The sequence below is a fragment of the Equus asinus genome, chromosome 2 (genome assembly GCF_041296235.1).
Source record: "Equus asinus isolate D_3611 breed Donkey chromosome 2, EquAss-T2T_v2, whole genome shotgun sequence".
In the NCBI taxonomy this organism is placed as follows: Eukaryota; Metazoa; Chordata; class Mammalia; order Perissodactyla; family Equidae; genus Equus; species Equus asinus.
Genome location: NC_091791.1, coordinates 97518904 through 97538667, shown reverse-complemented (window position 1 = coordinate 97538667; position 19764 = coordinate 97518904). Strand labels below are relative to the sequence as shown.

At 45.8% G+C, this 19764-nt stretch overlaps 1 protein-coding gene across 2 annotated transcripts; it reads right to left on the bottom strand.

Moving 5' to 3' along the window:
* Positions 1–1350: 1350 nt before the first annotated feature.
* On the bottom strand, positions 1351–19719 carry LOC106832078 (stabilizer of axonemal microtubules 2). Of its 2 annotated transcripts, XM_044760474.2 has the most exons (4): positions 19566–19719; positions 15472–15651; positions 13031–13233; positions 1351–4337 (listed from the first exon to the last, which is right to left on the bottom strand). In XM_044760474.2, exons 1-4 carry the CDS (start codon positions 19601–19603, stop codon positions 3394–3396), a joined length of 1365 nt encoding a protein of 454 aa, XP_044616409.1. In that variant the 5' UTR covers positions 19604–19719; the 3' UTR covers positions 1351–3393. The 2 variants fall into 2 exon arrangements, with proteins under 2 accessions (XP_044616409.1, XP_044616416.1); XM_044760481.2 differs by lacking the exon at positions 15472–15651 and having other exon boundaries at positions 1358–4337; positions 19566–19701.
* Positions 19720–19764: the final 45 nt, after the last annotated feature.

Below are 19764 nucleotides of genomic sequence, written 5' to 3'. Positions count from 1 at the left end.
TTGTTTCCAGTTAGGGTGATTGTGAATAAAGTGGCGGTACCATTTTGTGTTCCCACCAACAACAGAGCGCTGCAGGTGCTCCGAATCCTTGCTCCTCTTCCCTTGGTATTACGAGGCTGCTACTCTCACGCAGTGATCCTCAGACAGGGCTGTACACAGTGGTTTTATACAAAAGTCAGTCAGTAAATCTGATGTATTGAGAAGTTGGGGTGTGGGGTTCCCAACCTCTGACTGGTGGACCCTCCTCTTCTTTTTTCCTGCCGTGCAGTTTGTGTTTTTAATAGTCGCTATTTTTTAGAGTAGTTCTAGGTTCACAGCAGAATTGAGGGAGGTACAGTCGCCCTGTGACCCCCGCCCCCACAGACGCACGGCCTCCCCACCATGGAGAGCCTGCGCCAGAGGGCACCTGCGCTACCACCTGTGAACCACACTGACACATCGGCGTCACTCACAGCCCACGGCTTACTGGGTCACTCAGCTTTGTCCGTGCAGCTTTCATAAACAACAAAGGCTTTCCTTCTGATTTCTGAGTCTGTGGTGTTATTCCCACAACAGGCCATGCAGGGAGACGGGGAGATGGGGTGGGGTGGGGTGGGAACCTGCTATCGCCTTTTCTCTCTGAACTGTCCTTTCTTCATCAGACTCATCCCAGTTTGGCTTAGTGGAAATTCCTTCTGAATCTGGCAGCCTGTTAAATAATGTTACCAGTTTCCAGCACTGTTAAAATGTTGTGTAAGTGTGTGTGTGTTCCTGAATATTATTCAGAGACCTAGGGAGCCGATGGACGAATCGGGTTGCTAGCTTTCCCCACCGTGTCTTGGAGTCTCTTTAACTCTTGCACAGAGATATAGATCCCTCTGCACCTGAGCTCATGCTGTTCCCACCTTCCCGCTTTCCTTGATCTGGCAAGTTCCTACTTACCTTTCAGGACTGAGCGCCACTGTCTTCTCCTTGAGCAAGCCTTTCCTGCACTCCCAGCCTAAACGGCCCACGTACACTCTGTGCTGCTCTCTATGTCCACACCTGCTACACTGAGTGTTAGATGGTGGGGAGACACCGTTACCCATCTCTGTGTCCTCGGCCCAGGGCAAACTGCCCAGGAAACCCTAGGAGGTGTCTTGTTATGGTGACCTTTGTCCAGGGAGGAGAGCCCCCACTGGATCACAGAGGGATCTGAACCCCCAGCATCAGAACATGGACCAGGATGACAGCACTGTAGTATTCCCTCACTTTTCATTTGAGTGCATATGTTTTCTGTTAAAAAGGTAAGAATATCTAATTACATACAGGTTAACCGAGACAAGACTTTATTAAAAAGCTCTCTTTTCTAGAGAAAATTTGGCGCAGAAATGATTTCATGATAATTTATTCCTTTATTGATGCTTTATTAATGTTGCATAGATATAAAATTCTACATATCCATAATTTTCACTAATAAATACAAATGTAAATAAGAACAAACTACTTTCGAATAATTAAAAATATTTTAACCAAATATTGGATTTATTGTCAATTAAGTATATACTTTGAAACAATTCTAAAGCTACAAAAGATTAAACTTCCTGATAAAATAAATCATATTCTATCACAATCAATCATTTTTAAAGAAAACCACCCAAAGAGTCGAGTTCCTTGGGCGATTCTCAGCGTTCCCACACGCGGCTCTCTCCAGCTCGCCTGCTGGCCTCGTCCGTCCCTCCCTCCTGTCCCTCGTCTCCACGCTGCAGGAGGACAATCCTCCCCATCCCGAGCCTGGGGCTTCCAAGCCATGGCTCGGGGAGCCACAATTAATTAGGCGCATAATTAACCGAGGTCCCCTGAGGATGTTGTCAGAACTGTCACCACGCCGAAAACTACTGCAGGCAGCGCTCTTTCCCCTCTGGAAACTGTTGCTCAAGCCACGGGGGCCCGGCACCAGCCTCTCTGGGCGTGAGGCTCGCGAGGGCAGGACTCTTTTCAGCGGTCGAGCTGCTCCTGAGCTCGGAGCGAGTTCGGGGGTTTACAGTCCTTGCTACAGGCCAGAGAGTGAGGACTGAGTGGCAATGACCCTAACGGGAAAAGGAGGAACCAGGCGCAAAGAGAGACTGAGTGACTTACCAACGGCCCCTCCCCTCGTGTTTGCTGAGCGCTTTTACTTTATGGATCACAACGCGTCAGAGGGCCTGATGCTCAAAACAAAATTTCTGGGAGGTGGGCAGAGCAGACATCCTTTTACAAACGAAGACACGGAGGCTCAAAGACTGCAGCCACTTACCCAGGGCAGCATAGACATGAACTGCTGTGGTTAGGACGTGAACGCAGGTCCTCAGGTGCCCAGAGCCTGTCCTCACCACGCCAGAGCCTCCTGCTGACCGGCCCATGGTGAGGAGCAGCATGGCCACCTCCACCACCAGACGCCGGCCGGGCACCACGCGGACGCTCGGAAGCCTGGGGAGATGAGCACTCTGGTCCTGGAAGAGGGACCGTATCATTTTCAGGGGTGTGCTAGACAGTGCTCACGCCTTGATAAATGTCAACCGGCATGTGAATAACCACAGAATTGCTCTAATTATAAACACAAGGAGAAAGGACAATAAATTGGGGACAAGCTACCAAACAGTATGTTGGGCATTAAAATAATTCAGATGGGAATGTACCTCATTCACCTTTCAGAAATGCACATTAAAGAAAAATCTTGGTAAAAATACCAATACAAAATGGATTTTAAGATCCTGATTTCCTATAAAAAAACTTCCAATTTTCTTGTTTAAAAATTTAAAAACTGGGGCCAGCCCTGTAGCTGAGTGGTTAAGTTCACTGTGCTCCACTTCAGCGGCCCAGGGTTTCACTAGTTCGGATCCTGGGCGCAGACATGGCACCGCTCATCAGGTCACGTTGAGGCGGCGTCCCACATGCCACAACTAGAAGGACACACAACTAAAATATGCAACTATGTACTGGGGGGATTTGGGGAAGAAAAAGCAGAAAAAAAAAAAAAAGAAGATTGGCAACAGTTGTTAGCTCAGGTGCCAATCTTAAAAAAACTTAAAAACTTGAGGCCAGCCCGGTGGTGCAGTGGTTAAGTTCACAAGTTCCACTTCTGCGGCCCAGGGTTCGCTGGTTCAGGTCCCAGGTATGGACACGGCACTGCTTGTCAGGCCATGCGGTGGCAGGCATCCCACAGAGAAAGCAGATGAAGAGATGGGCATGGATGTTAGCTCAGCGCCAGTCTTCCTCAGCAAAAAGAGGATTGGCGGCAGATGTTAGCTCAGGGCTAGTCTTCCTCAAAAAAAAAAAATTTAAAAACTGATCTTTTTCAGCTCTCATAATTTTTTTTCCTACTATAAAAAGTTGGTTTTGCCTTTGGAAAACCCACCCGCTGTGAGTCAGCTTCCTTTCAATGTGATTTGGTGATCAGAAGGCCTTCACCACGGGAGTGACCTTGCGGAAAAACTGATGACCTCGGGAGTCCGTGTGCTCGAAGACGTAGCCCGGAGGCGAAGGACAGCTGGCAGGGCAGATCTCCCGTCTCTTTGGCACGTACTCTGTGGAGTACATGGTTACGTCATCAAACGGAGCAGAACTCTTAAAAGGAACTTGTAAAGGTCTGCAGCTCTCCGTTGGAACCAGTTCATGAGGCACATAGTGAGACCTGAAAGTGCTCAAACCCTCGAACCTTCCAGACGGGGCAGGAATCTGCAGCTGCTGCTTGACGGGGCCTTGGCGACGACTCTCCCACGCGGGAAAGTCTTCCTTCGTGGTGCTCTTCCCTTGGAAGGGATCACTGTTCCTCCTCCGATGGGACAGTGGCCTGATGGGAAGGACGCGCGTGGCCTGATGGGGAACGTAGTCGAGGTGGCTTGTGCTGTCTGACTGCATCGCACCTGCAGGAGGAACGTACTCCTGCACTTTCCTGACCTCAGGGGGCGGGATTTCCCACGGCTGGAAACTTTCACGGAATTCAGTGCTTCCTTCAAAATGAGCTCTTTGGGTCACTCTGGTGTGTGCAGGTCTGCAGATTTTCGCAGTTTCACCAGCCAGACCCTGAAAGTCACGTCGGTGGGTTGTGAGATCCTCAAAGGGTTGGCTGGTTGGCTTGTAAACTTCTCTCGGCCTTGAGGACTTGACTTCTAGCTGGTAAGGCACATAGTCAAGGCGATGACTGGTGTCACCATCAAAAGGGCATGTGGAGCGTTTGACCACAGAGCTGGGTCTAAAGCTCTGCCTGGGCTTTATCTCCTGTGGAACATAGTCGTCCTGAAATGTGGTTGAATTTCCAAATTTCACAGCGGGGGGAGAGTAAGTTTGTTCTCGTTTATAAAGTTCAGTTTTCTGAATGTCCCAAGCTCTATAATCATCTTGAAAATAAAAAAAAAACAAGAGCATTTTTAAATACTGGAGTAAACTACCATCTTCTAAAAATCATGACTGAGTTCTCTCATTGCCATACACCCTTCCATTTCCTTTAGAAACCTGACCACCAGTCGAGTCTGAAGCTTCTCTGATTCACCTCAGATTTGTTTTTTTCCTCATTCTCACCTTCCTCTTCTTATTTCCTCACTTTAAGGCACACAACTTTGCAATTCCAGATTCATCCAATTACAGAAGAAGGGAATGGAACATCTGAGTGCTGGAGTAAACCATAGACTCTAGGGGTTCACATGAAATCAGGGGCCTGATGTGTGGGTGAAAGTGACGTGGGCATCACTCCTTGCTTTGGAGGGACTGCTCAAAGGGGAGAGAATTTCAGCTCCATTCTCTCTAGGAAGCCTGCAGGACAGGTAACTCATACTATCCCAGAAAGGTCACTGGCTCTGACTTTTCCTCCTCAGGAAGTGGGTTCAAAGCATTCACAAAACATAGAGGGCCACCGAGGCCAGGAGCGTGGAGTGACGCTCTCAACAGCGTCAGAAGCTGTGCATAGAGTTCAGAAGTGAGCATCAGAGCTCAGTCTGGATGCGTCAAATGCCTTAACTCTGCTCCTGCAGCTTGCCGAGACCACGACGGAAAACTGAAGGGCCTGCACTTCAGCTGCGGGTTATCTAGGTTCTTCTATTTCTAGATGACAAAGGCAGAAAGCTGAGAAATACTACAGAATTGACTTCACCCAAAAATATGTATTTCTAAATACCAAAAGTCAATTTATAAACGACAGAAGTTATACAAGATAAAGCATTAGTCTAGAGTCCATGCAGTGTTTACTGGAAAGTCCAAAACTCAAACGTTTATTATGTGGATACTTCCTTTGAAGAGAAAAATTCCTCATCCATGGACATTTCTACCGAGATGGCCAAGTTTTGGACCAAGTGATTGCTCCCACCTCAAGCTACTGATGTCTGGACAGGAGTGGAAGCTGCTCCAGGAGCAGGCGCTCCTTAGGCTGGCAGAGACCCGTGAGACAGGCTGGCAGGAAAGAGGAGCCGGGGCGAGCGCATTTCCTGTTCTCGTGAACCTAATTTGAAAATACATGGGCGGATAAAAGTGGGAGAAGACTCTAAAAGGATCCACGAAGCAGAATGGAGAGCCACAGTGAGCTGAAGACACCAAGCAGACTTGCAGGGAGACAGGAACGATTGCGGGGGGGGGGGGGGGGGGGGGGGGGTGGCCATCCGGCAGAGGGCGGTCGGAGCAGGGTGCAGAGGGAAGCGAGGACGCTGCGGGAGAAAGCACGTGCTCCGGGCAGAGACGCAGGGAGGAGCTCCTCTCTGAGCGTGTGCCTGACGGCTCTCCACTTCTGGTCCATGTGCAGCCTTACACGAGCCCGCTTCCCCTCGAGGCCCACGAAGGAGGCTCCACTGTTTACAGCCTAAAACGTAAAACTGTGACACTATTTGTCAGTAACTAAGAGGAGACCACAGGTACTACGGAAAGTCTGCAGCTCCACACAGACATGCAGGGAGAGCCCTTGCTGACAAGATGACTGAGAGAAAAAGGAGTTTATTTCACAAGTAGAAGAGAATATTTCTCCATTATAAACCAGGTTTGCTTTTCAAACAGGAAAAATTTTAGACTGAAAGACAAGGTTTAAGAGCAGACGTTAGCACGAAAATCCATTCTAGGAAACTGCAGAGCACTGACTCTCCTCTTGAGAACAAGCCTGTGCTCACATCTTGGGACATCTACGATCTGTAGTGACACCCTTTTCATTCTTGCATTTGGAATTAGTGTCTTTTTTTCTTGATCAGTCTGGTTAGAGTTCATCAACTTTATTACCTTTGAACAGAGTCGGTTTTTGGTTCCAATGATTTTCTCTATTGTTTTTCTGTTTTCAAATTCCCTGATTACTGCTCTTCATTATTTCTTTCGTTCTACTTTGCTTTGGGTTTAATTTGCTCTTATTTTTCTAGTTTCATAAGATGGAGGCTTAAGATACTGATTTAAGACTTTTTTTCTAACATGAACATTTAACGTGATAAATTTCCCTCAAAGCACTGCTTTAGAAACATCTCACAGATTTTAATATTGTATTTTCTCATTTTCATTAAATAATAATACTTCCTAATTGCCTTTGTTACTTCTGTTTTAAACCACCGGTTATATAGGAATCTTTAATTTACAAATATTTGGGGATCTTCCAGATTTCTTTCTGTTACGACACCTACTTTAATTCTTTTATAATCAAAAAATATGCTTTGTATGACGTGAACTATTTTCTATTTGTTAGGGTTTGCTTTATGGCTCAAACACTGTCTGGACGTTTGTTCCACATACACTTGACAAGGTCGCGTTCTGTCACTGTCGACAGGAATGCTCCACAAACGTCAGTTAGATCAAGGTTTTGACGGTGTTGTTTAGGTCTTCATATCCTTACTGGTCTTTTTATCCTTAGCTGATGTCCCTTTTTATCCCGGGTAATGTTCCTTGTTCTCAAGGCTATGTTTTCCGACGTTTAGGTCATCAGTCCTTAAGCTTTCTTTTAACTAGAGTTCTCGTGGTATACATTTTTCCATCCTTTTACTTTTAACGTATCTGTATCTTTGTATTTAAAGTAGATTTGATGTAGGCAGCACACAGTTTGTTCTTTTTCTTCACATACTATGACAATCTCTGTGTTTTAGTTGGCATGGTTAGATTGTTTACATTTAATGTAATTATTGATATGGTTGAATTAAAATCTACACTCTTGTTGGTTTTGTTTTTCTCCTATTTGTTCAATGAGTTCTTTCTTCCTCTTTTTTTTTGCCTGCTTTTGTGTTAACTGGGTATTCTTTTTTTTTAGATTTCCTACTTCAGTAAGATTTATTTAGTGGTTGCCATAGCAGAGATGTTGGCAAGCTTCTACTATAAAGAGCCAAATAGAAAGTATTTTAGGCTTTTGGGCCATATGGTCCGTGTTGAAACTTCTCAACTCTGACACTGCAGCATGAAAGCAGCCACAGATAGTAGGCAGGCGAATGGGCATAGCTGTGTCTCAATAGTTTTACTCAGCAAAAAAAAGCGCTGGGTCAGATTTGGCCATTGACCATAGACTGCTGACACCTGCCCTAAAGATTGCAATACATATTTCTAATTAATCACAGCCTACTTTTGAGTAACATTACACTGATTCACACACATATAGGAAGCTCCTAACAGTAGACTTCCATTTCTACCTTTCACCTTTTGTACTATTTTGTTCCACTTTTAACTTTCACATGTGGTACAAACCTACAATATATTGTTAGTTTTGCTGCAGAAAAAAACTTTTCTTTTATATTAACCTTGAGTGTAACCATTGCTAGGGATCTTCATTTCTTTACGTAGAACAAGCTCCGTTCTGGTCTCGTATTCTCTCTGCTTTGAGAACGTCCTTTAAAGTTCCCTTAGTGAAGGTCTAGTGATGAGTCCGAGTGCTTACTTCTCTGAGAAAAGTCTTCAGTTGTCTGACAGACGTCTTCATGGGGATTGATTCTGAGTCGGCAGGTCTCCCTGCTGCCCACCCTCAGCATTTCAAAGATGTAACTCCATCATCTTCTCACTTGCAGTTTCTAACAAAACCCCTTTATACACAATGTGTCCTTTTAAATCCGACTGCTTTGAATATTTTCTATCTTTCACTTTACATACTTTGAAGATGTCTGAAGATGTTTCTACATGACTTTCTTTTCTTTTTTTAAAAAAAATTATTCTGCTCGGTTCTTTGAGCTTCTTGGATTTGTAGTTTCATGTCACACTCATTATTTTTGAAATTGTCTTCCAATAATTCTTCTACCTTGTTCTTTTCCTCTTCTTCTGGGATTCCACCACCCCCCCCCCCCCCCCCCCGCCACAAACACATATATATGACCCATTTAAAAGTGTCTCACAGTTTTGGATGCTCCGTACTCGTTTTATCTTTTTCATTTTCCTTTCTCTTTGTGTTTTGGTTTAGGTAATTTCTATTGACTTATCTCAAGTTCACAGATTTTTTTTCCTCTTAGCTGTGTTGAGTGTACCACTATCAAAGGCATTCTTCATCTCAGTTATTACGGGTTTATTTCTAGCATTTCCATTTTACTTTTTTGTAGTGTCAATCTTTTTGCTGAAATTCTCCATGTGTTCATGTATATTTTCCACTACAGCTTTTAGTATTACTCATAGTTAATATTAATCATATTTAATATTAATCATAGTTAAAAAAAATCCTGATAGTTCCAACATCTGGGTAATTTCTGAACCTAGTTTTGATTTGATCTCTTGATGATTGTTTGTTTCTTTCTCTTTTTCTTCTTTTTTGTGCAGTTTATACTTTGTATTTGGAAGCTGGATATTGTGTGCAGCACAGTAGAGACTGAGATAAATAGTATTTTCGTCCAGAAATGGATATACATCTTCATCTGCCAGGCCATTAGCGAGTGGGGTTAACTCCATTCAGTCGGCAGTTGAGCTGGGTTTGAGTTGAGTTTTAATTGAAATATTTATTTTATTTACATTTAGTGTAATGAATGGTCTGGTTGAGTTGGCCTATATTGCATTGGCTTTTGATTGGTCCCATAGTCTTTGTTTCCTTATCCCTTATTTCTTTCCTTTAGATTAATAAAGGGTATTTTTATTATTCCATTTTCTCCATAGCACTTTAATTATAACTTTCTGTATTTTTAGAATAATAATGCATTTTTGACTTATTAGGGGATCTTTTTGCCCTAGTCAAAATTAAATTGATGTTTTTACCACTTCTAGAACAATGGAAGAAACAGCTTAATCCCATTTACACCCTCCTGCCTTTTGTGCTATTGTTATATTTTAGTTCTATATTTGCATAAAAATACATAATAATTATTGTGACTTTAAGAAGTCAATATTCTTTTGTATTTACCCACATATTTACCCTTTCTGTGTGCTTCATTCCTTCCTGCATTCCATGCTTCTCTCTGGAATCATTTTTCCTCAACCTGAAGAACTTCCTTTAGTACTTTTTGTAGTATGGGTCTGCTACCAACATATTCTGTTGTTTTTTCTTCCTGAAAACATCTTTATTACTGTCTTATTTTTTGAATGATATTTTCACTAGATATAAAATTCTGGGGTTCACTGAGTTTAAAATTCTAGATTTTTTTTTCCTTTCTGTACATTAAAGATGTTGTTCCATTATCTTCTGGGTCCCATAGTTTCTGATGAAAGTTAGGTTTACTTCTAATTTTTCTTTCTGTAAATACTGTGTAGCTTCCTCTTACTATTTTGAAGAATTTTTCTTTACTTGCTTTCATAACTTTGACAGCAATTGCCTAGCTGTGGTTTTCTTTGTGGTTTTATCTATTTTGGGGTTTGTTGAGCTTCTTGAACTTGTGGCCTGATTCTTTCATCAGTTTCAGAAATTTCTTGACCATCATTTCTTCAAATATTACCTGATTCTGCAAAGGTCTCATAATGTCTTCCCATACACTGGATGTCATGTATAAGGAAACCACAGAAACTAAAATCAATGCTATTTCAACAGGGGACAGCTTGCTCCTTCCTGTTAGGCAGACAGGATACAGGGCAGATCCCCTCAGGCCAGTGAGAAACTGAGCTGGGCTGACACTCAGTGGCACCTTCAGGTAGACGCAGTCTTCCTCCAGTGTCAGACGTCTCGAGGACACGACCTGTAGGCTGTTTGTGGCAGAGCCCTCGTTCTAGGGCGACTTCATCTGCTAAGCATCTACTCCCAAGTGAGACTGCAGGATACTTCTCTAGGACCTTTCTGGTCCAGTCTCCTCTCCCACCGCGCTCCCAAACACTCAGCCAGCATCCCTCAAGGAAAATTGGCCCAGCACCTGGGACTCGCAGATTCCACTGTCACGCCAGTCCATGTGGCAGGTGCTCCACTGGTCTCCCTTCCCCCAGTAGAGTCCCTCTGCTTATGCCAAGCGCAGCCTTCAGCCTGGCCCTGACTTGACAATGCTCCCAGGGAAGTAAGCAGTCGGCCGTCTCAGCTCACCTAGTAGGGCTCCTCCACCTCTGGAATTAGGTGTTTGCTTCCACAGCCGTCTGATGCCGTTAAAAAGAAGATGTTTTAAAATTTTATACATGTTTCTAGTTGTTGCAGTGGGAGAAATGACTTTCTGCTGTCTGCTCTATCGTACCTGGCAGCAGAACTCAAACATCTTCAAGGCCACAGGAAAAATGTAAAGCGCCTCAGTCTGGCAATCAAAGCTGCACGATCTGATTTCAACCCACATTCTTAGGATTACACCCCAATCTCTCAGGTCCTCAAATCCTCTGGTCTCCACCATGTTCACTAAACAACCCTTTTCTTTTTCTGGCTCTACGCCTTTTTGCTCATTTCATCCTCGCTTTTGGGATGTCCCTCCTCTTTCTGGATAACAATATTTACTAATCTCTGATGTGTTCCTGGACCAGTCTGAAGTGGTATCTTGCTCAGTCTAAATTTCTGAAGCACTAATTGTTCCATTAATTTTCTAGTAAATTATTTCCCCCACTTGTGATATCTCATATTATTTATTTCTACTATGGCTCTTTAATTTTTCATGCTACTATTGCTCTTTTTTTCTCAACTCAAGGGTAAAGTTTCTAAATGCCAACCACCACACTCAGTTCAGATCTCCGTATTCCCTGCAGTGCCCAGCAGAGCAAGTGAGCCCTGAAACACACATCAAGCAGACACCAACCTGTGTTCAGCACCCACATCTTAATATGAACGAGTTTCTAGCCTGAGGCTGCTGGGCAGACACGTTTCTGAGAGTTGCCAGTTTCACAGAACCGCATCTCCAGACCCAGATGTCACCCTTCTTACCATCCGGCAGGAGATTCTTTCCTTTATCATTTCCCATTTCTGCCTCTCCTCTGTCCTCTAATTCTCAGCGAATAGAGTCTCTGACCACTGTGACTTCTCTTCGGCCACAGACCTGTCCTCAGGTAGGTGTCTAGAGAACCTGCTGCACACTCATCACACAGACGCTGAACTGCCTTGGCCCTTAGTGTTTGCTGTCTCACGCCCGAAGACCTGGAAATATAAGGACAAGCTTTCCTCCCGGGAGAGAGCAGGAGTGAGATGCCCACAGGGAGCCAGGAATCCTCAGCATCGGACCATGGGAGTGGAAGTGTGGGACTCCACAGAGACCCACGTGAGGAGAGCAGAACCAGTGTCGGCGTGTGTGTGTGTTACATGGAAACGTCAGGGAACATCAGTATCACTGGTTTTTAAACAGATCTTACAGAAAAAAAGAAAAGAAAATCCTACTGTGATTGTTTAAAAGACCCAGCACAGTCATTTTCATGAATTATCTTTTGTCAAATTATTATGCAATACATTATCTCCTCTACATTCCAATAAATACAAATCTTAGCCATTACTATACGCTATGTTGGCCTGTAACAACATACTTGTTCACCACAAGCACTGTCTTAAGACATGTTCCTTGTGTAGCATCTTATATACTCACAGCTCTGAAAACAGAACGCTGCTCCTGACCTCCTGCTGGGCAGGCGTCCAGAACACGGTACACGGTACCAGGTACTCTGCTCACTCAGTGAACGGGTAAGGGTGACATTTAGAGCAGAAGTATGCGTTCAGCTATTACCTACTCCAGGTATAAATCACTACTTCTATTGTGGACGACATCGCTCTTACAAAAGGGTTTACGTTAGGACATGCTCATTCAGCTATGTCACATAACTAATGCAAAGGATGTAAGCCTAAACATGCAATTGCATTATTAACAAAAAATAATACAGAAATAATATGTACTAACAGGAGAGCCCATCTTAAAAAAATAAAGACTCCATCCCCCAAAAGCAATAGAGTATTTTTAAATCATATTGATTTTTTTTTCCTGCAGGGTAAGACTGGCCCTAAGTTAACCTCTACTGCCCGTCTTCCTCCTTTTCCTTCCTTCCCCCCTGCAAAGCCCCAGTACGTGGTTGTGTATAGTTGTAAACTAAAATCACATTGATTTTTCAAAAGAAATTGGTCACACGCCGTCCAGCCCTTACTCTTTCAAGTCGGCTCAGCAGGGAGAAGGCATTCTCACACTTCTTCCATGCTGGAAGTCCTGCAGGAGCAGGTGCCCTATGTGCTGGGCCAACACTGTCTGTGGCTGGGGGATAAGCCCATTTTATCCTGAGGTTCAGGGTCAGAGGCCGTCTGCTACAGATGCTAAGATGTATTCTCCAGCCCAAGCTTTATTAGTGTAAGGGGATAGTTTGAGTCTCCATCTGCTAACTCTTTTGCTTTATCAGTTGGTTCAGAACTTGAATGGTGAAGAGGGTTGCTATTTATCTGACCTTCCCAAAGACTCCAGTGCACTCTGCAGTTTCAGCTCATTCTGGGATGGGAGGAAAGGAACAGCACCCACTAAATGTGGCACAATGTGGCAAATACGACCTAATGCTTGTCCACCGGCATCCTCTGTCTTGTCTTCAGAGACAGGACACTAATCAAGTGGCTGAATTTGGACAGGAATCCAGGTCTCTTAACTCTCAATCAGGCAAATGGTCTTTTTTCACTATACTGTTCTGACCAAAGAGAAAAAAGATTTTTCCTAAGCCGTGGGGGCTAGGTTTGGCAGCACGTCACAATTATGATTTGACGTTAGATGTCAAAGCTGGAAGCGAGTTTTAGTTTTTTGACTCCATTTTTTAAATGGCAAGTTACCTTTATAGGTTGGGACAGTGTCCAACTTTCCTTTTTTAATGTGTTTTCTCTCCAGAGGCCGCACTATTGCCACAGGCTGCACTTGATAAGAATTAAAATCACGTTTGTAGGTGGTACCAAGATCGATCTCCCCCTGTTTTGGTTTATATTCTTCTGGTACATGACGAGGCTGTTTGACTATTTCATAAGGACGATAATCCGACCTGAAATACATAAATTTGAAACACAGCCTCACAAGTTATTTTATTTCTAGTTACACCAATGCAGTGTTGAAATTTTCAAGGTTTTTTGTACTTGAAAATTCTATGAAGATATTTAAATGTGATCGTTGATAAACTACCTGAAAGAAATAACTGAATTCCTTTAGGTCCTATCCTGCGACTAAATAGCTTAAGAAAAATAAATATGTCAAAAATCCCAGTTTTCAAAACATCACTACAATAGACCCTGAGTTAATTGGATCTTACATCAATAAAATCTTCACGTAATCAAATTTTTTTCTAACCTGGAAGGAAATCTCCGGTAAAGGTTTAATGAATCTGAAACAAATTTTAAATACATGCTCGGGGTCCACTTTGTCAAAATCCTTATTCATCCTACTTAAAGACCCTGGTGAACCATCTGGGCATGCCTTCTTCTTACTGAAGTCTTGCTGTCTTCCTGCTTGTCATTAAATAATCAATTAAGTATATAATTCACTTCTAAACTCTGGACTTTAGACATAATTCTCCTTCACAGCATGGATGTGAGTCTGACTCCTCTCTGGACCCCCGGAAGCCCTGGCCATGGATGGAGCCCCTGGTGACCGGGCATGTGAGACATCATGTGGCAGAGGTGGTGCTGCAGACACTGAGGCTTCTGGCGGAGAAGGTGGATGGAGCCCCTGGTGACCCAGCCCTGGGCACGTGAGACATCACGTGGCAGAGGTAGTGCTGCAGACACTGAGGCTTCTGGCGGAGAAGGTGGACGGAGCCCCTGGTGACCCAGCCCCTGGGTGTGTGTGACATCATGTGGCAGAGGTGGTGCTGCGGACACTGAGGCTTCTGGCCGAGAAGACCAGACTCACCCTCATCAGACTGCCTGGGCTGAAGCCTGCCTCTGCCATCCCCAGATGCACAACCTAGCACAACTCAGTTAACCTGCCTTTTTTCTTCCGGACTCTAGTGACTGTGTTACTCATTCATGGTCTGTTTAAAACATCTCGTATTAATCAGTATCTTCTGTATTTCCATAAGCTCCAAAACCCACTGATCCCTTCTCCTTTCACAACGTAGCTTCTCAGACTCGTTGACTCCCTTCCTCAGCCATCGACCCCCCTCAAGCTGGTCTCCAGCACGGTCACTTCTCTAGGGCAGCTCGAAGGCTCACGATGACTTCTGTGATGAATCCATCAGACAGGTTCAGTCCTCCTCCTGCGCAGCCCCTCCGGCAGTAACTGACAGCACTGCCCACCCGCTCTGTCCCCAGAAATCCTCTCTCCCTGCCTTCCTGATGGTTTCTCCTGTCTCCTGTGCAGCTCCATCCTCCTCTGCTCAGCCATTACCTGTTGGAGCTCCTCAACACGGGAGCCCCCACGCTCTCCTGCTCTCACCCAACGTCCCCTCCTGAGGACAAGCGCTCTGCTCCCACAGCTTCAATTACTGCTGCACAGAAATGGCTTTCAGATTCACGTCTCAGCTCGGATCTCTCCTCTGAGCTCCAGACCAGTATTTACAACGGCCTCGTGGACAGTCAGTGGCACTTCCAAACTTGATAGCCCCTAATCAAACTCACTATTTTCCCCGAACAGCCTGTCCTTTTTGCTTGCTCCCTGTCTTAGTGAGCGGCATCCCCATCTCCTCAGCTGCGGTCAGAAACCTAGGACTCGGGCTTCACACTCCACCTCCTCCTGTGTCCGGGTCATCGTCAACTGTTGTCAATTTTGCCTCCTAAGTATCTCTCAGATCTAACTGCTTTTCTCCATCTCATCACACCACAATCTTCTTTGGCGTCCATTAAATACAGTGGGAAAGTATAAGAATATTTTAAGCAGGAAGGCAAGAGGATCAGATCTGCATTTTAAAAAGATCATCTCGGCAGGCTCAAAAGTACAGAAAACAGATCAGGGACGCAAAAACTAGGGTAGATACAGATCTAACCATTAGATAGCTTCTGCATTTCCCTACCTAGTGGCAACGGTGGAAAAGCAGATAAATACGACAGATTTTAGGAGGTAAAAAAATCAATAAAACTTATTTCCCTTTTTCCTTTTCACTTTGTGCCATTCTAACTTAACACTCATCTTTCCATTTTTCTCAGGTTGTGACTCAACTAGTTTATTGCTTCTTGGATTGGTTCAACGTAAATCAAGTAAGTAGTTCAATTTATAGAGTTAAAAAAATTATTAAGACCAGAAGAGTTGGGAGAAAAATAAGTAAAGCAAACAGTTTCTCAATATTTACTTAAATGTTGTCATTCCTTCCATTTTACCACGGCCTGCTCGAAATTCCTGCTTGGGCTTAAGACTCTGAGGTGGAAGAGCACTGCCATACGGAGGGTATTTTTCCAAATATTCAGTTGTGGGGCAAAACAGGCCAGCATTTTCATAAATCCTTGTGGTTCCATGAGGACAACGATGCCGCCTGAGCAAACATAAACAAACAAAAGATCATTTCCACCTGCAGAACATGCTGTGTGATAACTGCATTTTAATCAGAACTTCCATAAACTCAGAATCGCTAAGTTTAAGAGCTTTACCAAAAAACACAAACAAAACCCCTTCTGCTTACTCTGCAGTGGTGTTTACAAACGCAGTGAACAAACCACGGTGCACCCTCACCGGGTGGAAACTCCCATCTGGCTGTGCCTACACCGGCGTCTCCTCCCACCGCAGAGGCGGGACGGCCGGCACGTGGACCGCTCGGGCTCCCGCATCCACGTGCTCGCGGGAGGCTGACTCGGTGCCACCGGGAGGGCAGCGCCCCCCGCACGGCTGCAGGACCGCGGGAGGCGCGGGGCGTGGGGCCAGCAGCAGCGTCCCGGTCACAGGCGGCGTCCTGACCCGACGGGGGCGCGGGGTCCGCCCGGCTCTGCAGTTCCCTGTGGCAGAGGCAGCGCCCCCCCCCCCGCAAGGCTGCAGGACCGCAGGAGGCGGGGTCGGCGGGGCCAGCAGCCGCGTCCTGGTCACAGGGGGCCGTCCTGACCCGACGGGGACGAGGGGTCCGCCGGGCTCTGCTGGTTTTCTGATTGTGGCAATGGCAGCGCCTCCCTTGGCAGCCCAGACCTGCGGTGAAACTTTGGGGCATTTTTCCGGAAGGCTTATCTTGAAACTTTTCTTCCATTCTTCCAACAATTCTGTGAGCTATATATACTACTCCATGCCTAAACTCCTTCATGTCCACAACTAAGAAGCGTGACCAGGACATCAGATAAGCTAAGAGCATGCAACTGTTAAACAGAAGGAGGTTGATCCTTATGCACGGCGGCTGGAAGACGGAGAGACGATAAAGTGAGCACCTGGGCTGTAGAATAGCATGTGCAGTACGCGCTCTCTCTTTGTAAAGATTGTGGATGTAAAACAAGTCTTAAAGAACAATTGTTATCTGTGGGGAAGAGGATTATGAGGAATTTTTACTATAGATTTTTATAGTGGAATTTTTATACCATGCCTCATGTATATTTACTTCATAATCAGAAAAAAAGAAGATAAAGCTCTTAACAAAACAAACAGAAAAAAGTAAAATCCCGCAATTCTGAAACATAAGGTCAGTTTCTCAGGTCTGGCATCCTTTAGGGACCCCAAGAAGATGAACATGCTCTGTAAAGGAATCGGAACCAGCTAAGAAATCTAGACTCACTGAGCCCCCAGGAAGAAGGTCAGAGAAATGAGCTCTCTGCTTGGGGGCTGCTGGCCAGCGCGAAGAACTGCAGTGCCGGCAAGAGCGAAGAGGTGGTGTCACGGGCTGCCGAGAAAATCCAGTCTAGGGAGCTGAGACTCCGGAGGGTCCGCTGAGGCTCCGGAAAGCGCTGAGGTGGTTTAGGGCCCCATGGTCTCCCGGAAACACGGGAGCGGTACACAGGTCAGGCAAGCAGGTTCTGAACAGTGCACTGAGCTACAAGAATCAACTCAAAGCTTTGGGATCTCTCCATGTTTGTGTTTTATTTTCCATCCAAGAAACACATTCACATTGTAACAGATCAAGTCGTGCTGAAGAGCTAGTACAGAAAAGCAAAGCCTCCTGGGCAGTTTCCAACCCCCGGAGGCAACTTCTTCCCAGCTCTGCTTCCTAGTTTTTCCGGACGCTGCATCTGTAACACTTGTTTATGAGCTCTGAACATCTTGATTTATCAGCTTGAATTACTAACTTTCAAATCCTAACATACTAGACAAAGATTTAATTTATACCACTCCACTCACTTCCTACTGAGATATGGTCATTCATTCCTTTATTCATCCCTGCAGCAAGTATTTAAGGACCAACAACTATGGAAAGGTATTGGGGACACAGTAACAAGAAAGAAAGGGCAAAAAATTCCTTCCCCTCCTTGAGCTAACATCCTACTAGGGAAGGAAGGGAGAGCCAATGAACAAACAAATCAGAAAAATACACAGCACATCACATAATGGTTAAGTGCAGTGGAGTAAAATGAAGCAGGTAAGTGGCACAGAGTGTGGGGTGGGGCAGGAGGGTTGCAATTTTAGATAGCATGACGTTTGAGCAAAGATCTGAATAAGAGGGACTTTTTCTTACATATACCTTAATTACATTTGTATCTGTAAATAATACACTTAAACCCCTCTTTTGATTCCATCAACTTCAGACTGCATTTCTGGACATCCTGCTTTGCAAAATGAGAATATTAGCTCAGAAATACTTGACTTTCTCACTTTGTAAAACGATGGAGAAAAGTATTAGCTCCTAATTATTTTTCTCCAATTTCCCTCTCCCTTTCACATCTGACTTTCTGCCAGCTACATCTTTTTATTTACTATATATTACAGGTTTGTTTAGATTTTGTCCTTCAACACCAAGTTGCCATGCTTTGAACCTAGGTTCTTCTGAAAAGTTGTGACCCTGGTGTACTGTTTACTTTACCATGACTACGACATATTGTCTACTCAATATGAGTAGACAATAGTACAGGCGCTCAATGAGTGCAGGGAGCACCTTTTCTGTTCCATGGAGTCAACACCATGGCCCGAAGAGCACGCAAAGCAAAAGGTTCCCAGCCTCAAGATTAAGGAAACTACCTTTCCTTCATTCTATCACTTATCAATACTTAAAAATCATTCTAAATTTTACTTTACTTCATTTTTAAACCGTAACTTTATGGTATAGCTTTTATTTTTTATTCATTTATTTTTTGAGGAAGATTAGGCCTGAGCTAACATCTGCTGCCAATCCTCCTCTTTTTGCTGAGGAAGACTGCCCCTGAGCTAACATCCGTGCCCATCTTCCTGTACTTTACATGTGGGACGCCTACCACAGCATGGCTTGCCAGGTGGTGCCATATCTGCACCCAGGATCCGAACCCTCGAACCCTGGGCCACCAAAGCAGAACGTGGAAATTTAACCACTGCGCCACCAGGCCAGCCCCTGTATAGCTTTTAATCTTCCTGAAGTTTCTAATGCCTTTAATTCTTCTCAGATTCTTTGCGTTTCACACGCACTGAAGATGTTCACCCTATCATACCATCTATTTTAGCGAGTCCCCTTTCTTCACCGCAGGTTTCCCCAGCTGGGGCCCTAACTTTCCCTAGAAAAGCAATTTAATGTTGTACAGAAGTGTTGTTCCTCCCCCCCCCCCCCGTCCTCGGGGTGAGCGTCAGCTGCCTGAGCTTTCTTGGTGGCGGCAGACTGGTGGGGAGCCTCCGACATAATGAAGACCAAACTTCCTCACAGCTGGACGGGAAAGGAACTGGGACCGGACATAAATTAACTTAAAGGTTAGAAAAAAATTAACTTTCTTGCACATCAGAGTTTTTGGATTCATAGCTAAATATTAATTTATCTTCTAATCGACACCTAATTACTACTTGTAAACAACGTTTATCACGCAGCTGGGGGAAACTGCTTTCCGTCCATGCGCTTCTTTCCTCCGGAGAGGACGCAGCAGGGAGGACGGGCGCGTCCGTCGCTCTGGCAGCGGGGCGCCCCCGTCCGCAGTGCAGGCGGAGTCCGGTCCGCACCCGTCAGGGCGTCTACACGGCGCACACCAGCCGCCCGGCCGGCGGAGTCCGTTCCGCACCCGTCAGGGCGTCTACACGGCGCACACCAGCCGCCCGGCCGGCGGAGTCCGCTCCGCACCCGTCAGGGCGTCTACACGGCGCACACCAGCCGCCCGGCCGGTGGAGTCCGGTCCGCACCGACAAGGGCGTCTACACGGCGGATAGGGTGACGCCGCGGCCGGCGGGCGCAGCGAGCGCTCGTGACCTGATGAGCGGGGCCGCCGCCGCGCCCGCGCCCTCCGTCTCGGGGGTCCCCGCCGCCCCGCCGGCCCGCCGCCCCTCCCGACCCCCTGCCCCTGCCCCTGCCCCTGCCCCGCCGCGTCCTACCCGCAGGTGCAGATCCGACACAGGCACCAGCTCCGCATGCCCGGCCTGACGCTCCGCTCGCGGCTCCAGCGCGCCCGCCGTCGTCAAGGCGACCGCAGCTTCCGGGCGGCGAGTCCTGCTCCAGCGCGCCCGCCGTCGTCAAGGCGACCGCAGCTCCCGGGCGACGCGCGCGGCGCAGCTTCCGGCGGTGTCAAGGAAC

Coding starts and splice junctions, on each gene's coding strand:
- LOC106832078 (XM_044760474.2), bottom strand. CDS start 19,603: ATGCGGAGCTGGTGCCTGTGTCGGATCTGCACCTGCGG. Junction 15,652..19,565: donor TGTCGGATCTGCACCTGCGG/GTAGGACGCGGC, acceptor ATGTTTGCTCAG/GCGGCATCGTTGTCCTCATG. Junction 4,338..13,030: donor CACTGTCCCAACCTATAAAG/GTAACTTGCCAT, acceptor TTTATTTTCAAG/ATGATTATAGAGCTTGGGAC.